General features: G+C 41.4%; 1 protein-coding gene across 1 annotated transcript in view; it reads left to right on the top strand.

The window, feature by feature from the left end:
* The first annotated feature begins 10652 nt into the window (after positions 1 to 10652).
* Positions 10653 to 19988, top strand: part of LOC135541162 (neurexophilin-2-like) — a 92491-nt gene continuing 83155 nt past the window's right edge. Inside the window, exon 1 of the mRNA XM_064967274.1 lies at positions 10653 to 11083. Within this exon, the coding sequence (XP_064823346.1) occupies positions 11030 to 11083 (54 nt within the window). The 5' untranslated portion in view covers positions 10653 to 11029. The remainder of the gene's footprint in view (positions 11084 to 19988) is intronic.

Below are 19988 nucleotides of genomic sequence, written 5' to 3'. Positions count from 1 at the left end.
AACTGAATTAGCCAACCTTTTATTTATTTCCTTTATAAACGCTGTCAGTCCTTGAGGTTGTGGCTGAGGGTCAAGTAATAGTGGATATTATTTAATGAAGGCCAAATACAAATTGTAGTAAACATTAATAGGAACATGTAGGCTTATTAAATCATTATGGAGCTCATTATGGAGCTCAAACTGTTACCTTAAACTTGATGCACAGCGCAAGACTTGGCACGTGCCATCACACAGTTCCATGGTCAGTGTTGGCAATTGGGTTATATTTATTAGTACATACTAATGTACACTATTCTCTATATTATAATTATAGGCCTATTCTAGGCCGACTTCCAACGTCACCATTGATGAATTGAATGTGGCAACTTTCAGAATGAATCAAATCACCTTTTTTTGTTTGTGTATGAAGGCTCTATTTTTCCATGACGATTCATAAGATTCATGATGATTCCCTAAACATAAACAATGTGTGAAATCAGAGTGTTTTTAAATGGAGACAAATATGCATATGTTTTCATGGCTAATATCTCTCTGGGAAGAAGGGTGGAGGTGTATGTTTCATTATTAACTACTCATGGTGTGATTGTGATAACATAGAGGAACTCAAGTCCATTTGTTCACCCGACCTAGAATACCTCACGATCAAATGCCGACCGTATTTCCTTCCAAGAGAATTATCTTTGGTTATAGTCACAGCCGTGTATATCCCCCCTCAAGCCAATACCATGACGGCCCTGAAAGAACTTCACTGTACTTTATTCAAACTGGAAACCACATATCCTGAGGCCGCATTTATTGTATCTGGGGATTTTAACAGCAAAGTTCTATCAACACGTTGACTGTATGTAGTACTTGCATTGCTAAAACAATCGACCACTGCTACTCCAACTTTAGGGATGCCTACAAGGCTTTCCTCCGCCCTTCTTTCGGCAAATCTGATCACGCCTCCATTTGATCCTCCCTTCCTATAGGCAGAAACTCAAACAGGAAGTACCCGTGCTGTGGAATGCTGATCTGACCAATAAGAATCCCTTCCCCAATATTGTTTTGATCACAATCTTGAACATATCATGGGATATGTTCCGGGTAGCGTCGATGAATAACATTGGCTGGAGTGTTTAAGGACATATTCAATCTCTCCCTATCCCAGTCTGCTGTCCCCACATGCTTCAAGATGTCCACCATTGTTCCTGTACCCATGAAAGCAAAGGTAACTGAACTAAATGACTATCGCCCCATAGCACTCACTTCTGTCATCATTAATTGCTTTGAGAGACTAGTCAAGGTTCATATCATCTCTACCTTACCTGACACACTAGACCCACTTCAATTTGCTTACCACCCCCAATAGATCCACAGACGATTCAATCGCCTTTGTACTGCACACTGCCCTATCCCTTCTGGACAAGAAGAATACCTATGTAAGAATGCTGTTCATTGACTATGGCTCAGCATTCAACACCATAGTATCCTCTAAGCTCATCATTAAGCTCGGGGCCCTGGGTCTGAACCCCACACTGTGCAACTGGGTGTTGGACTTCCTGACTGTAGTATGCCTGATTACCAAAGATTACGAGACAGCCGAGAGGAATCAAGTGAGGGCCCTGGGAGTGTGGTGCCAGGACAATAACTTCTCACTCAACATCAACAAAGCAAAGGAGCTGATCGTGGACTTCAGGAAGCAGCAGAGTGTTGAGTGTTGGACTCGTAACCGAAAGGTTGTAAGTTCAAATCCCCGAGCTGACAAGGTACAAATCTGTCGTTCTGCCACTGAACAGGCTAACCCTCTGTTCCTAAGCCATCATTGAAAATAAGAGTTTGTTCTTAACTGACTTACCTAGTTAAATAAAGGTAAAATAATGGAACACTAGTCACTTTAATAATGTTTACGTATTTTGCTTTTCTAATCTCATATGTATATATTGTATTGTATTCTACTGTATCTTAGTCTATGCCACTAAGACATTGCTCGTCCAAATATTTATATATTCTTAATTCCATTCCTTTACTTTAGATTTGTGTGTAATGTTGTGAAATTGTTGGATATTACTGCATTGTTGGAGCTAGAAATACACGCTTTTTGCTCCACCCGCAATAACATCTCCTAAACATGTGTATGTGACAAATAACATTTGATTTGATTTGATATTCTGAAGCCATTCTACATAGTCTACATTCAAGTCTTGTGCCGATCAAATTCTAATTAAAAAGAACATCGTATTTAAAGGGATTGCTTTAGATAAATTAACAGAAAAACGAATATAACAAAAACTGCCTGATCAAATTGGTAGGCTACCGAGTGGGTGTTTTCTGGGGTTGAATTAAATGTATTTAGTGCCTGCAACAGAATCATACCCGTAAACCTCATTACGTACCTCCTTCAGATAAGTCTGAATACCAACTACTGAGAAGTGCGTAGGTAATGCGTGCTTAGTCTGAATCGGCCCCTAACTACATAGGAAGGTTAGCTACACACAACAGGGCCTTGGTCATAAGTAGTGTAAATATACTGTATAGAGAATATGGTGTCATTTGGGACACATCCTAAGCACTAGAAGGGTCAGCTCAGTGGAGACTGGTGGGGGGACTTCACTGAGCTCTGCTAACATGGTACAACCAGGGAGGAACCAGGGGGATGAGCTCCTGTTTACCCCCACACTGCACTGCAGCTCTGAGGAGCTGGATGTTTGCTTTAGGGGGTCAGAAATGTGTAGATTTACTCGTTTCTGAGTACAGACCAGTGTGAGAGTTAAGAGTTAGGACTGTGTGTGTGTGTGTGTGCGTGCGTGTGTGTGTGTGTGTGTGTGTGTGTGTGTGTGTGTGTGTGTGTGTGTGTGTGTGTGTGTGTGTGTGTGTGTGACAGCCCCACCGTTAAACAGACTTTACCATCTCAGACTCCTCCCTGGAGACCTCTTATCTGCAGGAAGGCATCTTTGAGTTGATAATCCTGCTCGTCAACTCAGCACCACGCACACACGCTCACACGCTCACACATTCACACACTCACTCACTCACTCACTCACTCACTCACTCACTCACTCACTCACTCACACACTCACACACACACACACACACACACACACACACACACACACACACACACACACACACACACACACACACACACACACACACACACACACACACACACACACACACACACACACACACACACACACACACACACACACACACACACACACACACACTCCCCTCCTTGTCACTTCAGCACATCACACACAAACACACACACACTCCCATTCAGCATCCCCCATCCCTTCTCACCCCCGCTCCCCTGCCCAGACCCCAAGGGAGAGAGAGGGCTGCTACCTGTCATTGCTTATGCCTCCTGGCGGCTGAACCAGAGAGGAGGAGGGAGGAGAGTGAGAGGTTGTCACTGTGCCCGCATGAGAAGTCACATTTCTAAAATTCTTGTCTGTGTGATTAACCAAACTAATTTTGTTTTATTAAGGTCGACGTGCTAGCTTAAAATGGTCAACTACAGAGGATCACCAACGTGTGACTGTCAAAAACCCTGTACAGCAGCATCATGTTCTAACAGACAGATAGAATCACATCAAATTATTCCTCTCCTCTGCGCTCCTCTCCTCCCTCGGCTGCCCATTAACAGTCATTACTCATTCTTTGAAATTCTCCCCTGCAACAAAACATTTGAATGACAACGGCATAATCCTATAACATCCCTACCAACATTTCCCTGACTAGTGCTCCGTACAGCTCCGCACCCCTTTCCTTTCCTGGGTTCTTCAATCTCAAATCAATCAGAAGGAAAACAAACGACCTGGTTTCATATCACCACTGACTGACACACACACACACACACACACACACACACACACACACACACACACACACACACACACACACACACACACACACACACACACACACACACACACACACACACACACACACACACACACACACAGATGTCTGAAATAGCTCCTCACTACAGAGGGAAATGAGTGTTTCCACGGTACAAAAGGTTCCATTAGTTGTGGCTGACCTGGTGCTATTGTGACGCCTGGCCCCTGAACAGGGCACCCTGGGACGGGCTGGGAGGGGGGGGATTGGGTATATGTCCCAGATAGCACCCTATACCCTATTGAATGGCCATAGGGCTCTTGTCAAAAGTAATGCACTATATAGGGAGGAAATGGGGTGTCATTCAGGACAAGTGAGAGGGGAGGACAGGCTCTGTGCCTTTAATCCTCTGTGTACCTGGGTGGTGTATACGTGCTCTACTGGAAGAATGCTAGAAATACTGTCTTTCCCTCTCACTAGGAATCTTGCTCTCTCTCTTTCTCCCTCTCAATCTTTCTCCCTCTCTTTCAATCTCTCTCTCTCTCTGCTCCTCTGTCTCTCTCCTCTCTCCAGATCTTTATCTACCATGCACACTTTTGCTCTGTGTGTGTGTCTTGTACACTACTTCAAATATTGTACTAGGGTAAATGGGATTCTGTAATTGAGCTGATCCTACCATTGTTCCCAATGTTGAGGCATTGCTCTGTCTGTCGTGTGTGTGTGTCTGTCGTGTGTGTGTGTCTGTCGTGTGTGTGTCTGTCGTGTGTGTGTGTGTGTGTGTGTGTGTGTGTGTGTGTGTGTGTGTGTGTGTGTGTGTGTGTGTGTGTGTGTGTGTGTGTGTGTGTGTGTGTGTGTGTGTGTGTGTGTGTGTGTGTGTGTGTGTGTGTGTGTGTGTGTGTGTGCGTGTATGCTTATGTTGTGTGGGATGTGTAGCTGAGATAGTGTTGATGTAATTAGTGATGTGCCAGGTTGGTCTGTCCTGTCTGTGTGATTTACTGCTGCTATCTACCTGCTACTGTTGTTCCTCTCGACTTCACTGGTAGTCTACACAAAAACAAGGCACTCTAAATGCTGACGGTACTGCCTACTACTCTGGAGTCCACACTGGAGGACCACTCCGGTCCACGCTGCCACTCCAGTCCACGCTGGAAACAAGTGTTTTGTTGTATATGTTTTTTACCCAAATAAATTCAATTCACACTGGGAGTCCACACACATGCAAGACATCCTGAACACTGTATGTGCCTGTTTCTAAGCAAACACAGTAAGCAGTTAACAGCTAGCACATGGCCCAATAATACAGGATGATGTCATAATTGGCCCACGATAGAGGGATACTGAAACTGAGACAAGAGTTGGAATTGCATTCTCTTTCATCGTTCCCTTTCATCATTGTTGAATAGCTATGCAGTTTGGGAGTGGTGACTGAGGACTAAGGGGGAGGGGCAAAATTATGTGGAGATTATATAGCAAATGGTTCTCATTCTCCCCGAGCATGTTCCTTCATTAGCCCTAACCACGCAGCGCTAAGCAGCGCAGTGTGTCGTGTGGAGCAGAGAGGGACCAGAGTAGAGCAGGAGTGGCTGTACTAAGTGGTACAGAGCACATCAGCAGTTGGGTGAAATTCAACTGCCACTTTCAATGTTGATCACATATTGCAACTCGCAGCAACCCGCAACCCCGCAAGGCCGTAGTCTCGCACCGCGTCTGGGAAAGAGATGAAATGAAAGAAGAAGAGACATTTGTTTGTAATCCTACAAAGCAACACGGCAGAGAGAGATAGAATAAATAAATGCATAGTTGTATTGCAAATTGAGACTACGAGAAATGAGAAATAGGCCCAGGCCAGGGTTGCAAAACATAAATAACTCCAACTGTCATTTGGAATATGACTTTGAAGTCAAATCAGGGTTGATAGAAAAATGTTTCTGCCACTCTGTCTGTCACTACTACATTTTGAGTCTAACTTTAGTATTCCAATAGAGCTTCTCCATAGATATTTGAAGACAAATCAGGATTGATAGAAGAATTCTGTTACATAAGACTGCCACTGAAGTGTCTGTCACCGAATTGTCTATCACTTCATCACATTATCATGGAGAGTGAAGTTGTGAAGACGTATTAGGATGATGTGAGTGATATAGCCTATTTGAGCAAATGCCTAAATTATGTTAAGTGGAGTTCATCTTTTTTTTCCCTTCTTGTGCATCAATAGGCCTCTCTACTGACTGGTATCAGTCACATGGTGTACAGTAATCGCCAAGGAGACCTGACACTGCCATCTCACTTTTCTTGTCTTTACTTTTTTTTTTTTTAAATACTGCCAACATTTTAGGTGCTAAAAAGTTCAAAGCTTGTATTTGTTTGTTGTTTTTCTCACGATATTGGAGGGTATGCGCTATGCAGCTGTACCGTCATCTACCCTATTACAGTTTTTTACGATTGCTTACACACTAAAATTGAACTTTTCCCACAATTAGCAAAACCTTACACTCAAGGAGCCAAACACAAGGCTAGATTTGCACAACTGTAAGCACATTGTCAGCTTCACACTGTTTGTAAAACACTAAACACTCTTGTATACATCAGACACAGAAGTATGATGTCACTTCCTTGCAATTCCAAAGCACTGACTGCCCAATTACCACACCTATGAGTCAATCTGTTAAACACAGCCATCAGGTGCACAAACACATGATTGCTAAATTGTAGACACACCAATCAGGTTTAAGCACTATAAAAATGCAGCAGGTATGTTCACCTGCCTTCAACCACAATGGAAGGAGTCAGAAGAAGAGTGAGGGTGAGAGGAGGAGTACACAGAGAAGGAGGTAGAGGAAGAGGCAGAGGCCGAGCCAGAGGTCGAGGAAGACCTGAAGCAGGAGGAGAACGTCCACAAAAAGAAGAGGACCAAACTTATCAAATTACATTCGTGCAACACTAGTGTACCATGTTGTGAACCACGGATTGACGCTGAGGGAGGCTGGACTGAGAGTTCAGCCAAATCTTAGATCTGTCAACAGTTACAGTGATCAGCCGCTTATTGTATGCACCATGTCAGCACTTGTGATACCCCTTCCTGTGACATTGTACAGTAAGTTACATGTATTATTCTCTACATAGGATTGAGGGTCGGGAACGACAAGGAGGAAGGGGGCCCATATTCACGGAAGAACAAGAGCGAGAGATAAGAAACATGGTTTTGGCCAATAATGCTATCAGGCTCAGAGAACTACAAGCCAACATTATCGGTGACCTTGCCATTTTCAATAATGTCCATCAGGTCTCTGTCAACACTGGCACGCATCCTGAAAAGACATCAGGTTCAAATGAAACAACTTTATCGAGTGCCTTTTGAGCGGAGTTCAGAGAGGGTCAAACGGCTGCGAAATGAGTATGTGGAGGTTTGTATTGTTCACTTTAGCACTGATGTTGCATACTGCACACAATATTTTTTTTTTTTTTACATTGACTGTATACTAAACCTGAACTACACAATCTTGTCTTTCACTGTATTTCAGGGAGTTTTGCAGATGGATGCTGAGGAAATCCTGCATGAATTAATATATATATTGATGAGGCAGGGTTCAACCTCACAAAAGCAAGACGGAGAGGCAGAAATATCATTGGCCACAGGGCTATAATCAATGTCCCAGGGCAACGTGGGGGTAAGATCACCCTTTGCACTGCCATTTCACAGCATGGGGTTGTCCTCCGTCATGCCAAAATGGGCCCTTACAACACACCTCACATTCGCACATTTTTGGACCGATTGCACCACATCATCACAGCAGGTAATGAAATGCACCAGATGCAATACACGGTCATCTGGGACAATGCGTCATTCCACCGCTCTGCTTTGGTCCAGAACTGGTTTCAACACCATCCACAGTTGACAGTACTATACCTTCCACCATGCTCTCCGTTTTTAAACCCTATCAAATAGTTTTTCTCTGCATGGCGGAGGAAGGTTTACGATCTCCAGGCTCAGGTACCCCTCATTCAGGGCATGGAGGACGCCTGTGACCAAGTCCCATGTTGTCTTGCTAATGACGATATTGCTTGTGATGTTGATGAAATTCTCTGGCCAGATCTAGCTAGGCGAAGAGATCATGTATAGTATGTTTACTGTAGTATTTTCTGTACAATATTGTCAGGTTTTTTTCAGATTTTTTTTTATATTTACTGTAATTGTATCCTGTACTGGATAGTATGTTACGTTTGTCTGCTTGCTGAGCTAACAGTGTTATGTAGTAGCATGAAAACTGGGACATGTTTTGTTGTGATTTTCCATGTTGACTGATTTGGGTATATAAAGAGAAATAAATGATATGTTCCTGTCTGCAGCATTGGTCTTGTGTAGTGTTTATAGTTGCACTTTCTGTGTACTTCATTTACAGTACTCTAATCACTGACAATTAGACTTGCTAAAAGTGTTTTAGGTTAGCAACAGCAGTGTGTAACTAGTTAAAAAAGATTGAAGTCATATGAAATGTGTGTTTCGTATGGTAACAAAATATAATTTTTATGAAGTCGTGTATAGTTTTGACAAAAGTGTTCCATCTGGCAAATGATCTGAAGTGTTGTGCTACTTTGGTGTAGGATGATGCTAATTGTGTGTAGTGTTTTGACAAACCGGGCCCTGTTTTCAATTGAAAAAAACTAACAAATGGCATGTTTCCTTCACCAGGTGGCAGTAAAGAGCCACATTGTCAGTGTGGGGAGATGCACTGGCCTTTCACGCTCCATAGTCAAGCAAGCAACAGATCCAACAAAATACACTTTTGGCCTATAATTTCAGAAATGAAATCATTTATATCAGTCTGTCACTCCCCTCTCCATCTAAGAGTTGCTCTCCATGCACCCCTGCTCCTCCCATGCTAACTCAAACTCTGGCCCCCACTGTCTCTGACATGGCACTCCATTCCCTTTCCCAGTGCACTGTGTATGTGGTGCACTGTGTACGTGGTGCACTGTGTACGTGGTGCACTGTGTACGTGGTGCACTGTGTACGTGGTGCACTGTGTACGTGGTGCACTGTATACGTGGTGCACTGTGTATGGAAACGAGTGCCACGTCGGACGCACCCTCTCTGAGTTCATCGACATGCACTTTGTGCACTTTGGCCAGAGGTAACCTGGCTGGGGGTTGACACATACTGCATCATGCCATGCCGTGAGGCTGAGCCATGTTCTCCATCACAGTCACTAAGGAACAGTAGCACATAGGCCGTAAGTGCTTTACATACACCAAAGACCCTCCGTATCAATATTGTAAAATTAGAAAGTGGCTTCAGGTCTGTAAGGGCCTGTGTGTGTGTGTTGGTTAACGGACAGACATGGATGGTAAACTGCAAATAGCTTGACTGTAAATGAAGAGAGATCTGAGGTCACCATGCCCTATACCCATTGGACATTAATATTTCAAAATTGTTTACAGAGAATGGAGTTTTGAATCATCCTCTCAGGGTGATGTGGAGTTCCTTCCTGTATTTACCACAGCTTTTAAAGCAACACTACCGACTGCAAGCCGAGATACTGCTAATTTTGTATAGCCTTCTCTACACATTAATTAATTGCGAACAAAGATAAATAATCTGTCAAATCTGTCTTAAAATTGAACATTTCTTGATATGTTATGTTTGCATTTCAGAAGGTGGCAAATTTAGTTAGACAAAAAAAACTTTGTTCTCCCTCTTTTTCATGAGATAACCGTACATGATCAATAACACTAGAAAGAGAAATTGAGAAAGACAGAAAGAAAGAAAGGGATGGGCTGTTGTGCATAAGACAGCAGGTCAAGGTGATGGTGAACAAGGAACAAGGAAATAAAGGAATAACAAGGAATAAAGGAATAACAAGGAAATAAAGGAATAACAAGGAATAAAGGAATAACAAGGAATAAAGGAATAACAAGGAATAAAGGAATAACAAGGAATAAACAAGGAATAAAGGAAAAAAGGTTGAAGGGACAAAATTCTCTCACCTCACATTTTCTACTCAAACTAATGATCTCATAGTAGCCTAAAGTATAAATGTTTATATGAATGTTAACATTAGCCCTACTGGCTTGCTTGCATTATTATTTTCCTGTGTAATTGTAAGTGTGTCATTTGAATAAAAGCTATAGTTTACAGACATGCAGAGTGGCCTAGTGTCAAGCAGGACTAAGGTCTGAGATAATTAGAATATCGTGGTCTGCTGACTGCAAACATCGAGAAAACGAATGTGCACAGCCTAACAATCATCTCGGCCATAACCTCCCATGATGATTAACTAGTGTGAACCAAGATCCTCTTCCAGTATTTGGGGGGTGCAATTCAAACTAAATAAATGTGTAAATGATATAATAAAACGTTTGAAACATTAAAGGAGAACTGCACACTCTAGGAGCTCAGATGCAATAATTGAATAACCTAACCGCCATCGTTTCGACAAACATATATATATATATATATATATATATATATATTATACCCAGATGAAGACAGCTTGTCTGTCGAAACGTTGGCTATTAGGTTATTCAATTATTGCATCTGAGCTCCTAGAGTTTGCGGCTCTCCTTTAATAGTTCAAGTGTTCTTTCGCCTCCAGATTTGTGCCAACTTTTACCGACAGTTCTGGGATTATATTTGTAAAAAGCACACACCAGTTCAGTTGGCTAAACAAGGCTGGTATTTTGTATTTGCATACAGGTGAGGGAGAAGTATAACGGTAGGCTACCTGTCGAGAGAGAAGGAGAGAGAGAGAGAGAGGGAGAGAGGGAGAGAGAGAGAGAGAGAGAGAGAGAGAGAGAGAGAGAGAGAGAGAGAGAGAGAGAGAAGGAGAGCAAACAAACCAACGACATTTTCTCTCTAGCTTTGAGTGGAACAGAAGATGCTCTCGTGATCTTCACTCTCGTAGCCTATGCGTTCTCTTCTTGCGAAGGTGACTTTGCCTCTGCGCGCAAACTTCCCGACTTCCGTCAGCATCCATCCTTCTAAACTATGGATATGCATTACACTAACGAAACGGACCGGAGAAGCGAAGCCTACAACTAGTTGATCGTGTCACTGTAAAATAGACTGATAAATACCGAAACTGATAATATCGAAACTTTTTGTGATTTTTTTGTGTGTGCTCCCTGCCTGCTGTTGCTGCTGTGTGTATGTTAACCCAAAGAGGCTCGTAGTGTCAGGGTGGTCCGCAACGGAAGGTGTGCTGCGATGAAGGTACTCGGTTGGACCATTGTGATCCTCTCCCAGTGGATTTTACGAAAGGTAAGCGAGTCGGATAACGGCTGGTTAGGCTACTGAACCTTCACGTATTGAATTAACAGAAAGTTTTTGCACCGTTCTTCACGAATGTTCTTGTAAAATGTCAAACATGTTGTCTGTAAATGGTGTTTATCAAAAGACTTTCAGAAGGTAATGGACCCCATCATCACGAGAACATTTTCAAATACATTCATAGACGAGTAACGTTTAGCCAATAGAGATGTTAGGTCGGGCTCATCTCTAAAATCTACCAAAGAGCTACCTGCTATTTGACATTCCACCTGTGTGACCTGCCAGTCCAGTCCAGCTACGACGTGAGAAGCGATGAGATGCCCAGATACATAAACGCGCTTTTCAATCCCACTTTTTTTCAAGTTTTTTTTTTTTTTTGACAGTTGCTTGTATCTCATGACGAAGCAGCATATGTTTCCGAGGATAGTGTTTTTAATAGTTCGGGAGAATGGTGAACTTCTCTGGAATGGAAGAGCGAGCGCATTACTTTTCCGCACACACTCTGCCACGCGCGGAGGCTCGCTTGGCCGATTTTCAACGGTAAAGCAGCATGCAGACAAACAGCTCCAGATCCTCACTGGCTCACAGCCCCGCGCTTCGCTGACTCAATTATTCCGTCTGAGCGTTTCCCTTCCCCCCACTTAAGCATCCCGCCATTATCTATTTATCTATTTGCGCTGGCAGCAACTTCCTTCAAATTTCTTCAGAAGTTAAAAATGCCTTGGGCTTGTTTTATCTTCACATCGTTTTACTAAGCAAATAGTTTGTGTGTTTATTATAGTTGGAATTTACAGTGTGTGTGTGTGTGTGTGTGTGTGTGTGTGTGTGTGTGTGTGTGTGTGTGTGTGTGTGTGTGTGTGTGTGTGTGTGTGTGTGTGTGTGTGTGTGTGTGTGTGTGTGTGTGTGTGTGTGTGTGTGTGTGTGTGTGTGTGTGTGTGTGTGTGTGTGTGTGTGTGTGTGTGTGTGTGTGTGTGTGTGTGTGTATGTACGTGTGTATGTGCACGTGTGTGAGAGGCAGTATAGAATGTACTGCGTGAAAATTCTTGGAACTTGGGAGGAGTAGTTGTTTTTTATTGTGGACTGAACAAATGTGTTGTTTGCCACTTTGATCCATGAATACCGTTCAATCCTAGGTCATAGGAATGGTCTACATGTGATCAACCATCAAACCCATATAGAGGGGCAATGTTTTTGAAGAAAGGTACAATGGAAGGTTTGGTTAGAAGTGCTTGTGGATGAGTAGTAAGGGTCACACCTCAAGTCTCTCAAGTTCACCATGTGATCTGCATCATAGGAAGGGTCATGACTCATGACCTATGCACCAACCTTACTATAAAACCTTTTAGGAAAACAAACTCCTCTCAACCAGATAAGACATACAGTGCATCACGCAAACAGGCCTGCATTTCTTTTGGTGTGCAGGTATGAAAAGATGCATTTCGGTGACCTTGTGAATATTGAAATGCCACACCTCAAATTCTCTTATTATTCTAACATTATTTGTAATATTGATGTCAGTATATTTTACATTATATTACCCTAATTCTCATGATTGTGTTTGTTTATCATCACATGAAAACATGTATCAGAGACAAAAAGAACAGACTCACTCAAACGTTAGTAGCCATGGCGACAGCTCAGTAGCTTTTTAGCTATTTTTAAAACGACTTAAAAGCAGCCATGAAGTGTAAAACAAGTCTTTCTTTTTAGTCTGGAATCCAACAGAATAAATTGTTTCAAAGTGACAAACCTTAGTGTTACTAGGGCTGTGAGAAGAGGCTGAGGCGATCATTTTCAGCAGTTTGTGTGTGTGCGTGTGTGCGCCTGCCCATCTGTCTGTCTGCCTACGTCCCTGTGTGTATCTGTGTGTGTGTTTGTTCGTGTGTGTGTGGGTATGTGTGTGCTTACAGACAAGTTTACAGTTGACTTTTCAGACATGTTGGGGATGTTAAAAACACCCTGTCATCTGGCAGATTGAGGTTACGCCAACTATTGTGACAGATGACACTTAGTTCTTTTGAGGATTTGAAAACAAACGGAAACATTTTACTGGTCATAAATTATACCTGTATTCTGCTCTCACATCAGCGTAAACTCAACTGCCACTGTATTGGTTTCACTTAATGTTGGAGTTAAAACCATAATGTAATAATGTGTCTTGAAACACTATTCCAATACATGTCTTCAGGACATTTATAGTATAGAGAGAACATTAAGTAATTGCTAGGTTGAAATCAAGTTATAAGGCCCATAGTTATAAGCCTATGGGCCTGTAGATTATGGGAGGGGGGGAGAGAGAGAGAGAGAGAGAGAGAGAGAGAGAGAGAGAGAGAGAGAGAGAGAGAGAGAGAGAGAGAGAGAGAGAGAGAGAAGGAGGGAGGACCGGAAAGAAGCAGAATATGTGTGAAAAAGAGATTGTTTAGACTCCAGGCACTACGCAGCGTTGAAGAGGGATGATCACACATTTTCATGGTGGATGTAAAATGGCCCATCGCCGTTAGCTGATGTGGAATTATGTTTTAGTCATATTTTTATGAGTAGTATTAAAATCGGATTATTATTATTACATTTTGATGACCATTTTATGTTACATAGCCTATCTAATATTGTATACACTGACAAAAAAATATAAATTCAACATGTAAAGTGTGGGTCCTATGTTTCATGAGTTGAAATAAAAGATCCCAGAAATATTCCATACACACAAAAACCTTATTTCTTTCAAATGTTGTGCACAAATTTGTTTGCATCACTTTTAGTGAACATTTCTTCTTTGCCAAGAAAATCCATCCACCTGACAGGTGTGGCTTATCAAGAAGCTGATTAAATAGCATGATAATTACACAGGTGCACCTTGTGCTGGGAACAATAATAGGCCACTCTAAAATGTGCAGTCACACAACACAATGCCACAGATTTCTCAAGTTTTGAGGGAGCATGCAATTGGCATGCTGACTGCAGGAATGTCCAATAAAGCTTTTGTCACAGAAGTGAATGTTTATTTACCATAAGCCGCTTCCAACGTCGTTTTTAGAGAATTTGGCAGTACGTCCGAACCGACCTCACAACAGCACGCCACGTGTAACCACACCAGCCCAGAACCTCCACATCCAGCTTCTTCACCTGTGGGATCATCTGAGACCAGCCACCAGCCACAGACAGCTGATGGAACTGAATCAAATCCAATCAAATTTTATTTGTCACATGCGCCTAATACAACCTTACAGTGAAATGCTTACTTACAAACTCTTAACCTATAATGCTTTAAGAAGTTTTACAAATAAATAAGTGTTAAGTAAAATATAGATAAGTAAAAAATGTAAAATAAAAGTCATAAATAATTAAACAGCAGCAGTAAAATAACAATAGCGATGCTATATACAGGGGGTACCGGTACAGAGTCAATGTGTGGGGGCACTGGTTAGTCGAGGTAATTGAGGTAATATGTACATGTAGGTAGAGTTAAAGTGACTATGCATAGAAAATAAACAGAGAGTAGCAGCAGCATAAAAGAGGGGTCTGGATAGTCCTTGATTAGCTGTTCAGGGGTCTTATGGTATGGGGGTAGAAGCTGAGTATTTATGTCTGTAAAAAAGCCCTTTTGTGCAGAAAAACTCATTCTGATTGGCTGGGCCTGGCTCCCCAGTGGGTGGGCCCATGCCCTCACAGGCCCATTCATGGTAGCACCCTTGCCTAGTCATGTAAAATCCATAGATTGTGGCCTAATTCATTTATTTCAATTGACTGATTTCATTATATGAACTGTAACTCAGTAAAATTATTGACATTGTTGCATTTTGTGTTTATATTTTTGTTCAGAATTTATATCTATAAATATATATACAGTGGGGAGAACAAGTATTTGAAACACTGCCGATTTTGCAGGTTTTCTTACTTACAAAGCATGTGGAGGGCTGTAATTTTTATCATAGGTACAACTTTTCTGATGTATCAAATACTTTTGTCATGCAATAAAATGGAAATTGATTACTTCAAAATCATACAATGTGATTTTCTGGATTTTTTATAGATTCTGTCTCTCAACAGTTGAAGTGTACATATGATAAAAATGACAGACCTCTACATGCTTTGTAAGTAGGAAAACTTGCAAAATCGGCATTGTATCAAATACTTGTTCTCCCCACTGTATATACAGTATATATATATCGTCCCCAAGAACACAGTGGCCTCCAGTTTGGAACCACCAAGTTTGGAACCACCAAGACTCTTCCTAAAGCTGGCCGCCCCGCCAAACTGAGCAATTGGGAGAGAAGGGCCTTGGTCAGAGAGGTGAACAAGAACCCTGACAGAGCTTAAGAGTTCCTCTGGAGAGACGGGAGAACCTTCCAAAAGTACAACCATCTCTGCAGCACTCAATCAGGCATGGTACAGTGGCTAGACAGAAGCTACTCCTCAGTAAAAGGCACATGACAGCACGCTTGGAGTTTGCCAAAATGCACCAAAATGACTCTCAGACCATGAGAAACAAGATTTTCTGGTCTGATGAAACAAGATAGCCTGAATGCCAAGCGTCACGTCTGGAGGAAACCTGGCACAATCCCTATGGTGAAGCATGGTGGTGGCAGTACAATGCTGTGGGGAAGTTTCTCAATGTCAGGGACTGGGAGACTCGTCAGGATCGAGGGAAAGATGAACAGAGAAAAGTACAGAGAGATCCTTAATGATAACCTGCTCCAGAGCGCTCAGGACCTCAGCCTGGGGACAAGTTTTACTTTCCAACAGGACAACGACCCTAAGCACACAGCCAAGACAATGCAGGAGTTGCTTCGGGAAAAGTCTCTGAAGGTCCTTCAGGTGCCCAGCCAGAGCCCGGACTTAAACCCTGTCGAACATCTCTGGAGAGACCTGAAAATAGCTGTGCAGCGACACTCCCCATCCAACCTGACAGAGCTTGAGATGATCTGCAGAGAAGAATGGGAGAAACACCCCAATGACAGGTGTGCCAAGCTTGTAGTGTCATACCCAAGAAAACTTGAGGCTGTAATCACTGCAAAAGGTTCTTCAACAAAGTCCTGAGTAAAGGGTCTGAATATTTATGTAAATTTGATATTTCAGTTGATTTATTTTCATAGATTTATACAAAAGTCAAGGGATCTGAATATTTTCCGAATGCACTGTATATACTGTATTTAAAATATATATATATTTTCCTTTATTATTTTCCCCTAACCCTACCACCCCTCCACAAATTGGAATACAGTAATGGAAAACAACACTTAGACTTCTACTTCCAGCTTATGCATACTTTATATTTATGGACACGATTTCTTCTTTTTTTTCAGTCCCATCCTTCAGCTACCCTCAATCCCTCCCATCTATCTGAAGACCATCCAGTTTTCATTTGTATTTGCCATATATTTTTCAACTGTGCTGTTTCACAAAAGTTCTGAACCTACAGTATATACATTTTACAGACACATTGTATTTTGTAGTCCCACCATTCAACTCCACTCAACCTTTCCCATCTATCTCTGAACACCATCTAGTTTTGAGTTCTATTTGCCATGTATTTTTCAGCTGTGCTGTGATGTTTCACAAAAGTTCTAAACCTTTCTATTCTCATTGTTTCTACAGATTGTACATTAAAGATATATTTTTTTGCTATTTGCAGAGTTAGCTCCAGGTAAACGTTGCAATTCTTTATCCATTCCTGAACCTGTAACCAAAAACAAGCTACATATGGACAGTACCAAAGCAAATGATCTAATGATTCTCTCATCATTCTCTCAAAATTTTCAGAGCTGGGATGGTTTTATCCCCCCATATATATAACATTCTATTGGTTGCAAGAATTTTTTATATTAATTTGAATAGAAAAACTCTAGGTTTTGAATCTGGCTTCGTTTTGTGTATCAGTTCCATGTGCCATCAAATCGATAGATCGAAAATCTCTTCCCAACTATTTTGCAGTTGCAAACCGTAGTCTGCCTTGTTTTATGGCGGTTTTGGAGCAGTGGCTTCTTCCTTGCTGAGCGGCTTTTCAGGTTATGGCGAAATAGGAATCATTTTACTGTGGATATAGATACTTTTGTACCGGTTTTCTCCAGCATCGTCACAAGGTCCTTTGCTGTTGTTCTCAGAATGATTTGCACTTTTCGCACCAAATTACGTTCATCTCTAGGAGACAGAATGCATCTCCTTCCTGAGTGGTATGATGGTTGCATGGTCCCATGGTGTTTATTATACTAGCGTACTATTGTTTGTACAGATGAACGTGGTACCTTCAGGCGTTTGGATATTGCTCCCAAGGAGGTCTAGGCTGATTTCTTTTGATTTTCCCATGATGTCAAGCAAAGAGGCACTGAGTTTGAAGTCAGTCTTGAAATACATCCACAGGTACACCTCCAACTGACTGAAATAGTGTCAATTAGCCTATCAGAAACTTCTAAAGTCATGACATAATTTTCTGTAATTTCCCAAGCTAAAAGGCACAGTCAATTTAGTGTATGCAAACTTCTGACCCACTGGAATTGTGAAATAATCTGTCTGTAAACAATTGTTGGAAAAATTACTTGTGTCATGCACAAAGTGGATGTCCTAACCCTCATGTCAAAACTATAGTTTGTTAACAAGAAATTTGTGGAGTGGTTGAAAAACAAGTTTTAATTTTACCAGGCAAGTCAGTTAAGAACAGTTAAGAACGTTATTTTCAATGACGGCCTAGGAACAGTGGGATAACTGCCTGTTCAGGGGCAGAACGACAGATTTGTACCTTGTCAGCTCGGGGGTTTGAACTTGCAACCTTGCGGTTACTAGTCCAACGCTCTAACCACTAGGCTACCCTGCTGCCCCATGACTCCAACCTAAGTGTATGTAAACTTCTGACTTCAACTGTCCACCAGTAATATTAATTGTATAGTTTACAAAGATTATACTTTTTTTTTCTCCAAACATCCTGTGTTTTCTTAATCAATAATATTTGTTGAAGTCCGGCTTCATTTTGTCATGTAAAAGTTGTATTTTTGGTGGATTAAACTGAAATTGCAATCAACTTTCTAATACATGGTGTGAGACATCCTTACTAATCTGATAGAGAAACAGTTCGGATTTAAGTCTAACTTTTTTATGACTGAAGCTTTTAGTGAGAGGTCTAATGCTTAAATATTGAATAATTTCTGCCCTCTGATTTCATATTCATAATATAAATAGGACTTAAAAAAATATTTTGTCTTGCTTACCGTTCCAAATAAAATTGAACATGTTTTGCTAATAGTATTTAAAAAACAAGGTGTAGGCAAGGCAATAAGCAAATAGGTAACAAGGGGTGTGGCTAAAGAGTTAATCAGTGTGATTTTTGCACAAATAGACAGGTGTTTTCCTTTCCATGGTAGCAAGATTTGATCTAATTTTGCTAACTTTCTATTAAAATGTATTGTAGTGATATAATGTCTTTCTTTTGGGATATGAACACCGATTATGTCCACTTCACCGTCAGACTTTTTTATTGGTAAACTACACAGTAATGTAAAAATATATATTTTTATGATCAATGCAAAATAAAATACACTTATCATGATTTGGTTGTAAGAATTACCTAGATCCTCTTTGAGGCTGTGGAGGGATCCAAATTGTGGATTTAAAAGAAAACATGAATCATCAGCGTACAGTGATACCTTTGTTTTTGAGCCCTGAATTTCTATCCCCATTATATTATTGTTTGATCTGATATTAATAGCTAAAATTTCTAAGGCCATATTAAATAGATATGCCAATAGTGGACAGCCTTGTTTGACTGTTCTTGACAGTTTAATACTTTCTAAGAAGTAGCCATTATTTACTATTTCACTATACATAACTTTAACCCATTGTATAAGAGATTCTCCAGAATTGAAATATTCCAGGCATTTATATATAAATTCTATTCGTACTTTATCAAAAGCCTTTTCAAAGTCAGCTACAGTATGAATCCCGGGCCTGGTTTCCCAGATTTTTCATAGTGTTCTATTGTTTCCAGTAATTGTTTTATATTATCTCCAATGTATCGTCCATGAAAAAACATGTCTGATGAGGATGAAGTCTGAGGTCCTGAGCACTCTAGAGCAGGTTTTCATCAAGAATCTCTCTGTACTTTGCTCCGTTCATCTATCCCTCGACCCTGACTAGTCTCCCAGTCCCTGCCACTGAAAAAATATCCCCACAGTATGATGCTGCCTCCACCATGCTTCACTGTAGGGATGGTGCCAGGCTTCCTCCAGACGTGATGCTTGGCATTCAGGCCAAAGAGTTTCATCAGACTAGAGAATCTTGTTTCTCATGGTCTTTAGGCAAACTCCAAGTGGGCTATCATGTGCCTTTTACTGAGAACTGGCTTCTGTCTGGCCACTGTACTATGAAGGCCTGATTGGTGTAGTAATGCATGGATGGTTGTCCATCTGAAAGGTTCTTCCATCTCCACAGAGGAACTCTGGAGCTCTGTCAAAGTGACCATCTGGTTCTTGGTCACCTCCCTGACCAAGGCCCTTCTCCCCGATTGCTCAGTAAGAAGAGTCTTGGTGGTTCCAAAATTCTTCCATTTAAGAGGAGGCAACTGTGTTCTTGGGGACGTTCAATGCTGCTGAAATGTTTTGGTACCCTGCCCCAGATCTGTCCCTCAACACAATCCTGTCTCGGAGCTCTACGCACAATTCCTTCGACCTCATGGCTTGATTTTTGCCCTGACATGCACTGTCAACTGTGGGACCTTATATGACAGGTGTGTGCCTTTCCAAATCATGTCCAATCAATAGAATTTACCATAGGCGGACTCCAATCAAGATCATCTCAAGGATGATCAATGGAAACAGGATGCACCTGAGCTCAATTTCGAGTCTCATAGCAAAAGGGTCTGAATACTTATGTAAATAAGGTATTTCATTATTTATTTTTTATACATTTG

The sequence above is a fragment of the Oncorhynchus masou genome, chromosome 6 (genome assembly GCF_036934945.1).
Source record: "Oncorhynchus masou masou isolate Uvic2021 chromosome 6, UVic_Omas_1.1, whole genome shotgun sequence".
NCBI lineage: Eukaryota > Metazoa > Chordata > Actinopteri > Salmoniformes > Salmonidae > Oncorhynchus > Oncorhynchus masou.
This window is presented reverse-complemented; position numbering and strand designations above follow the sequence as displayed.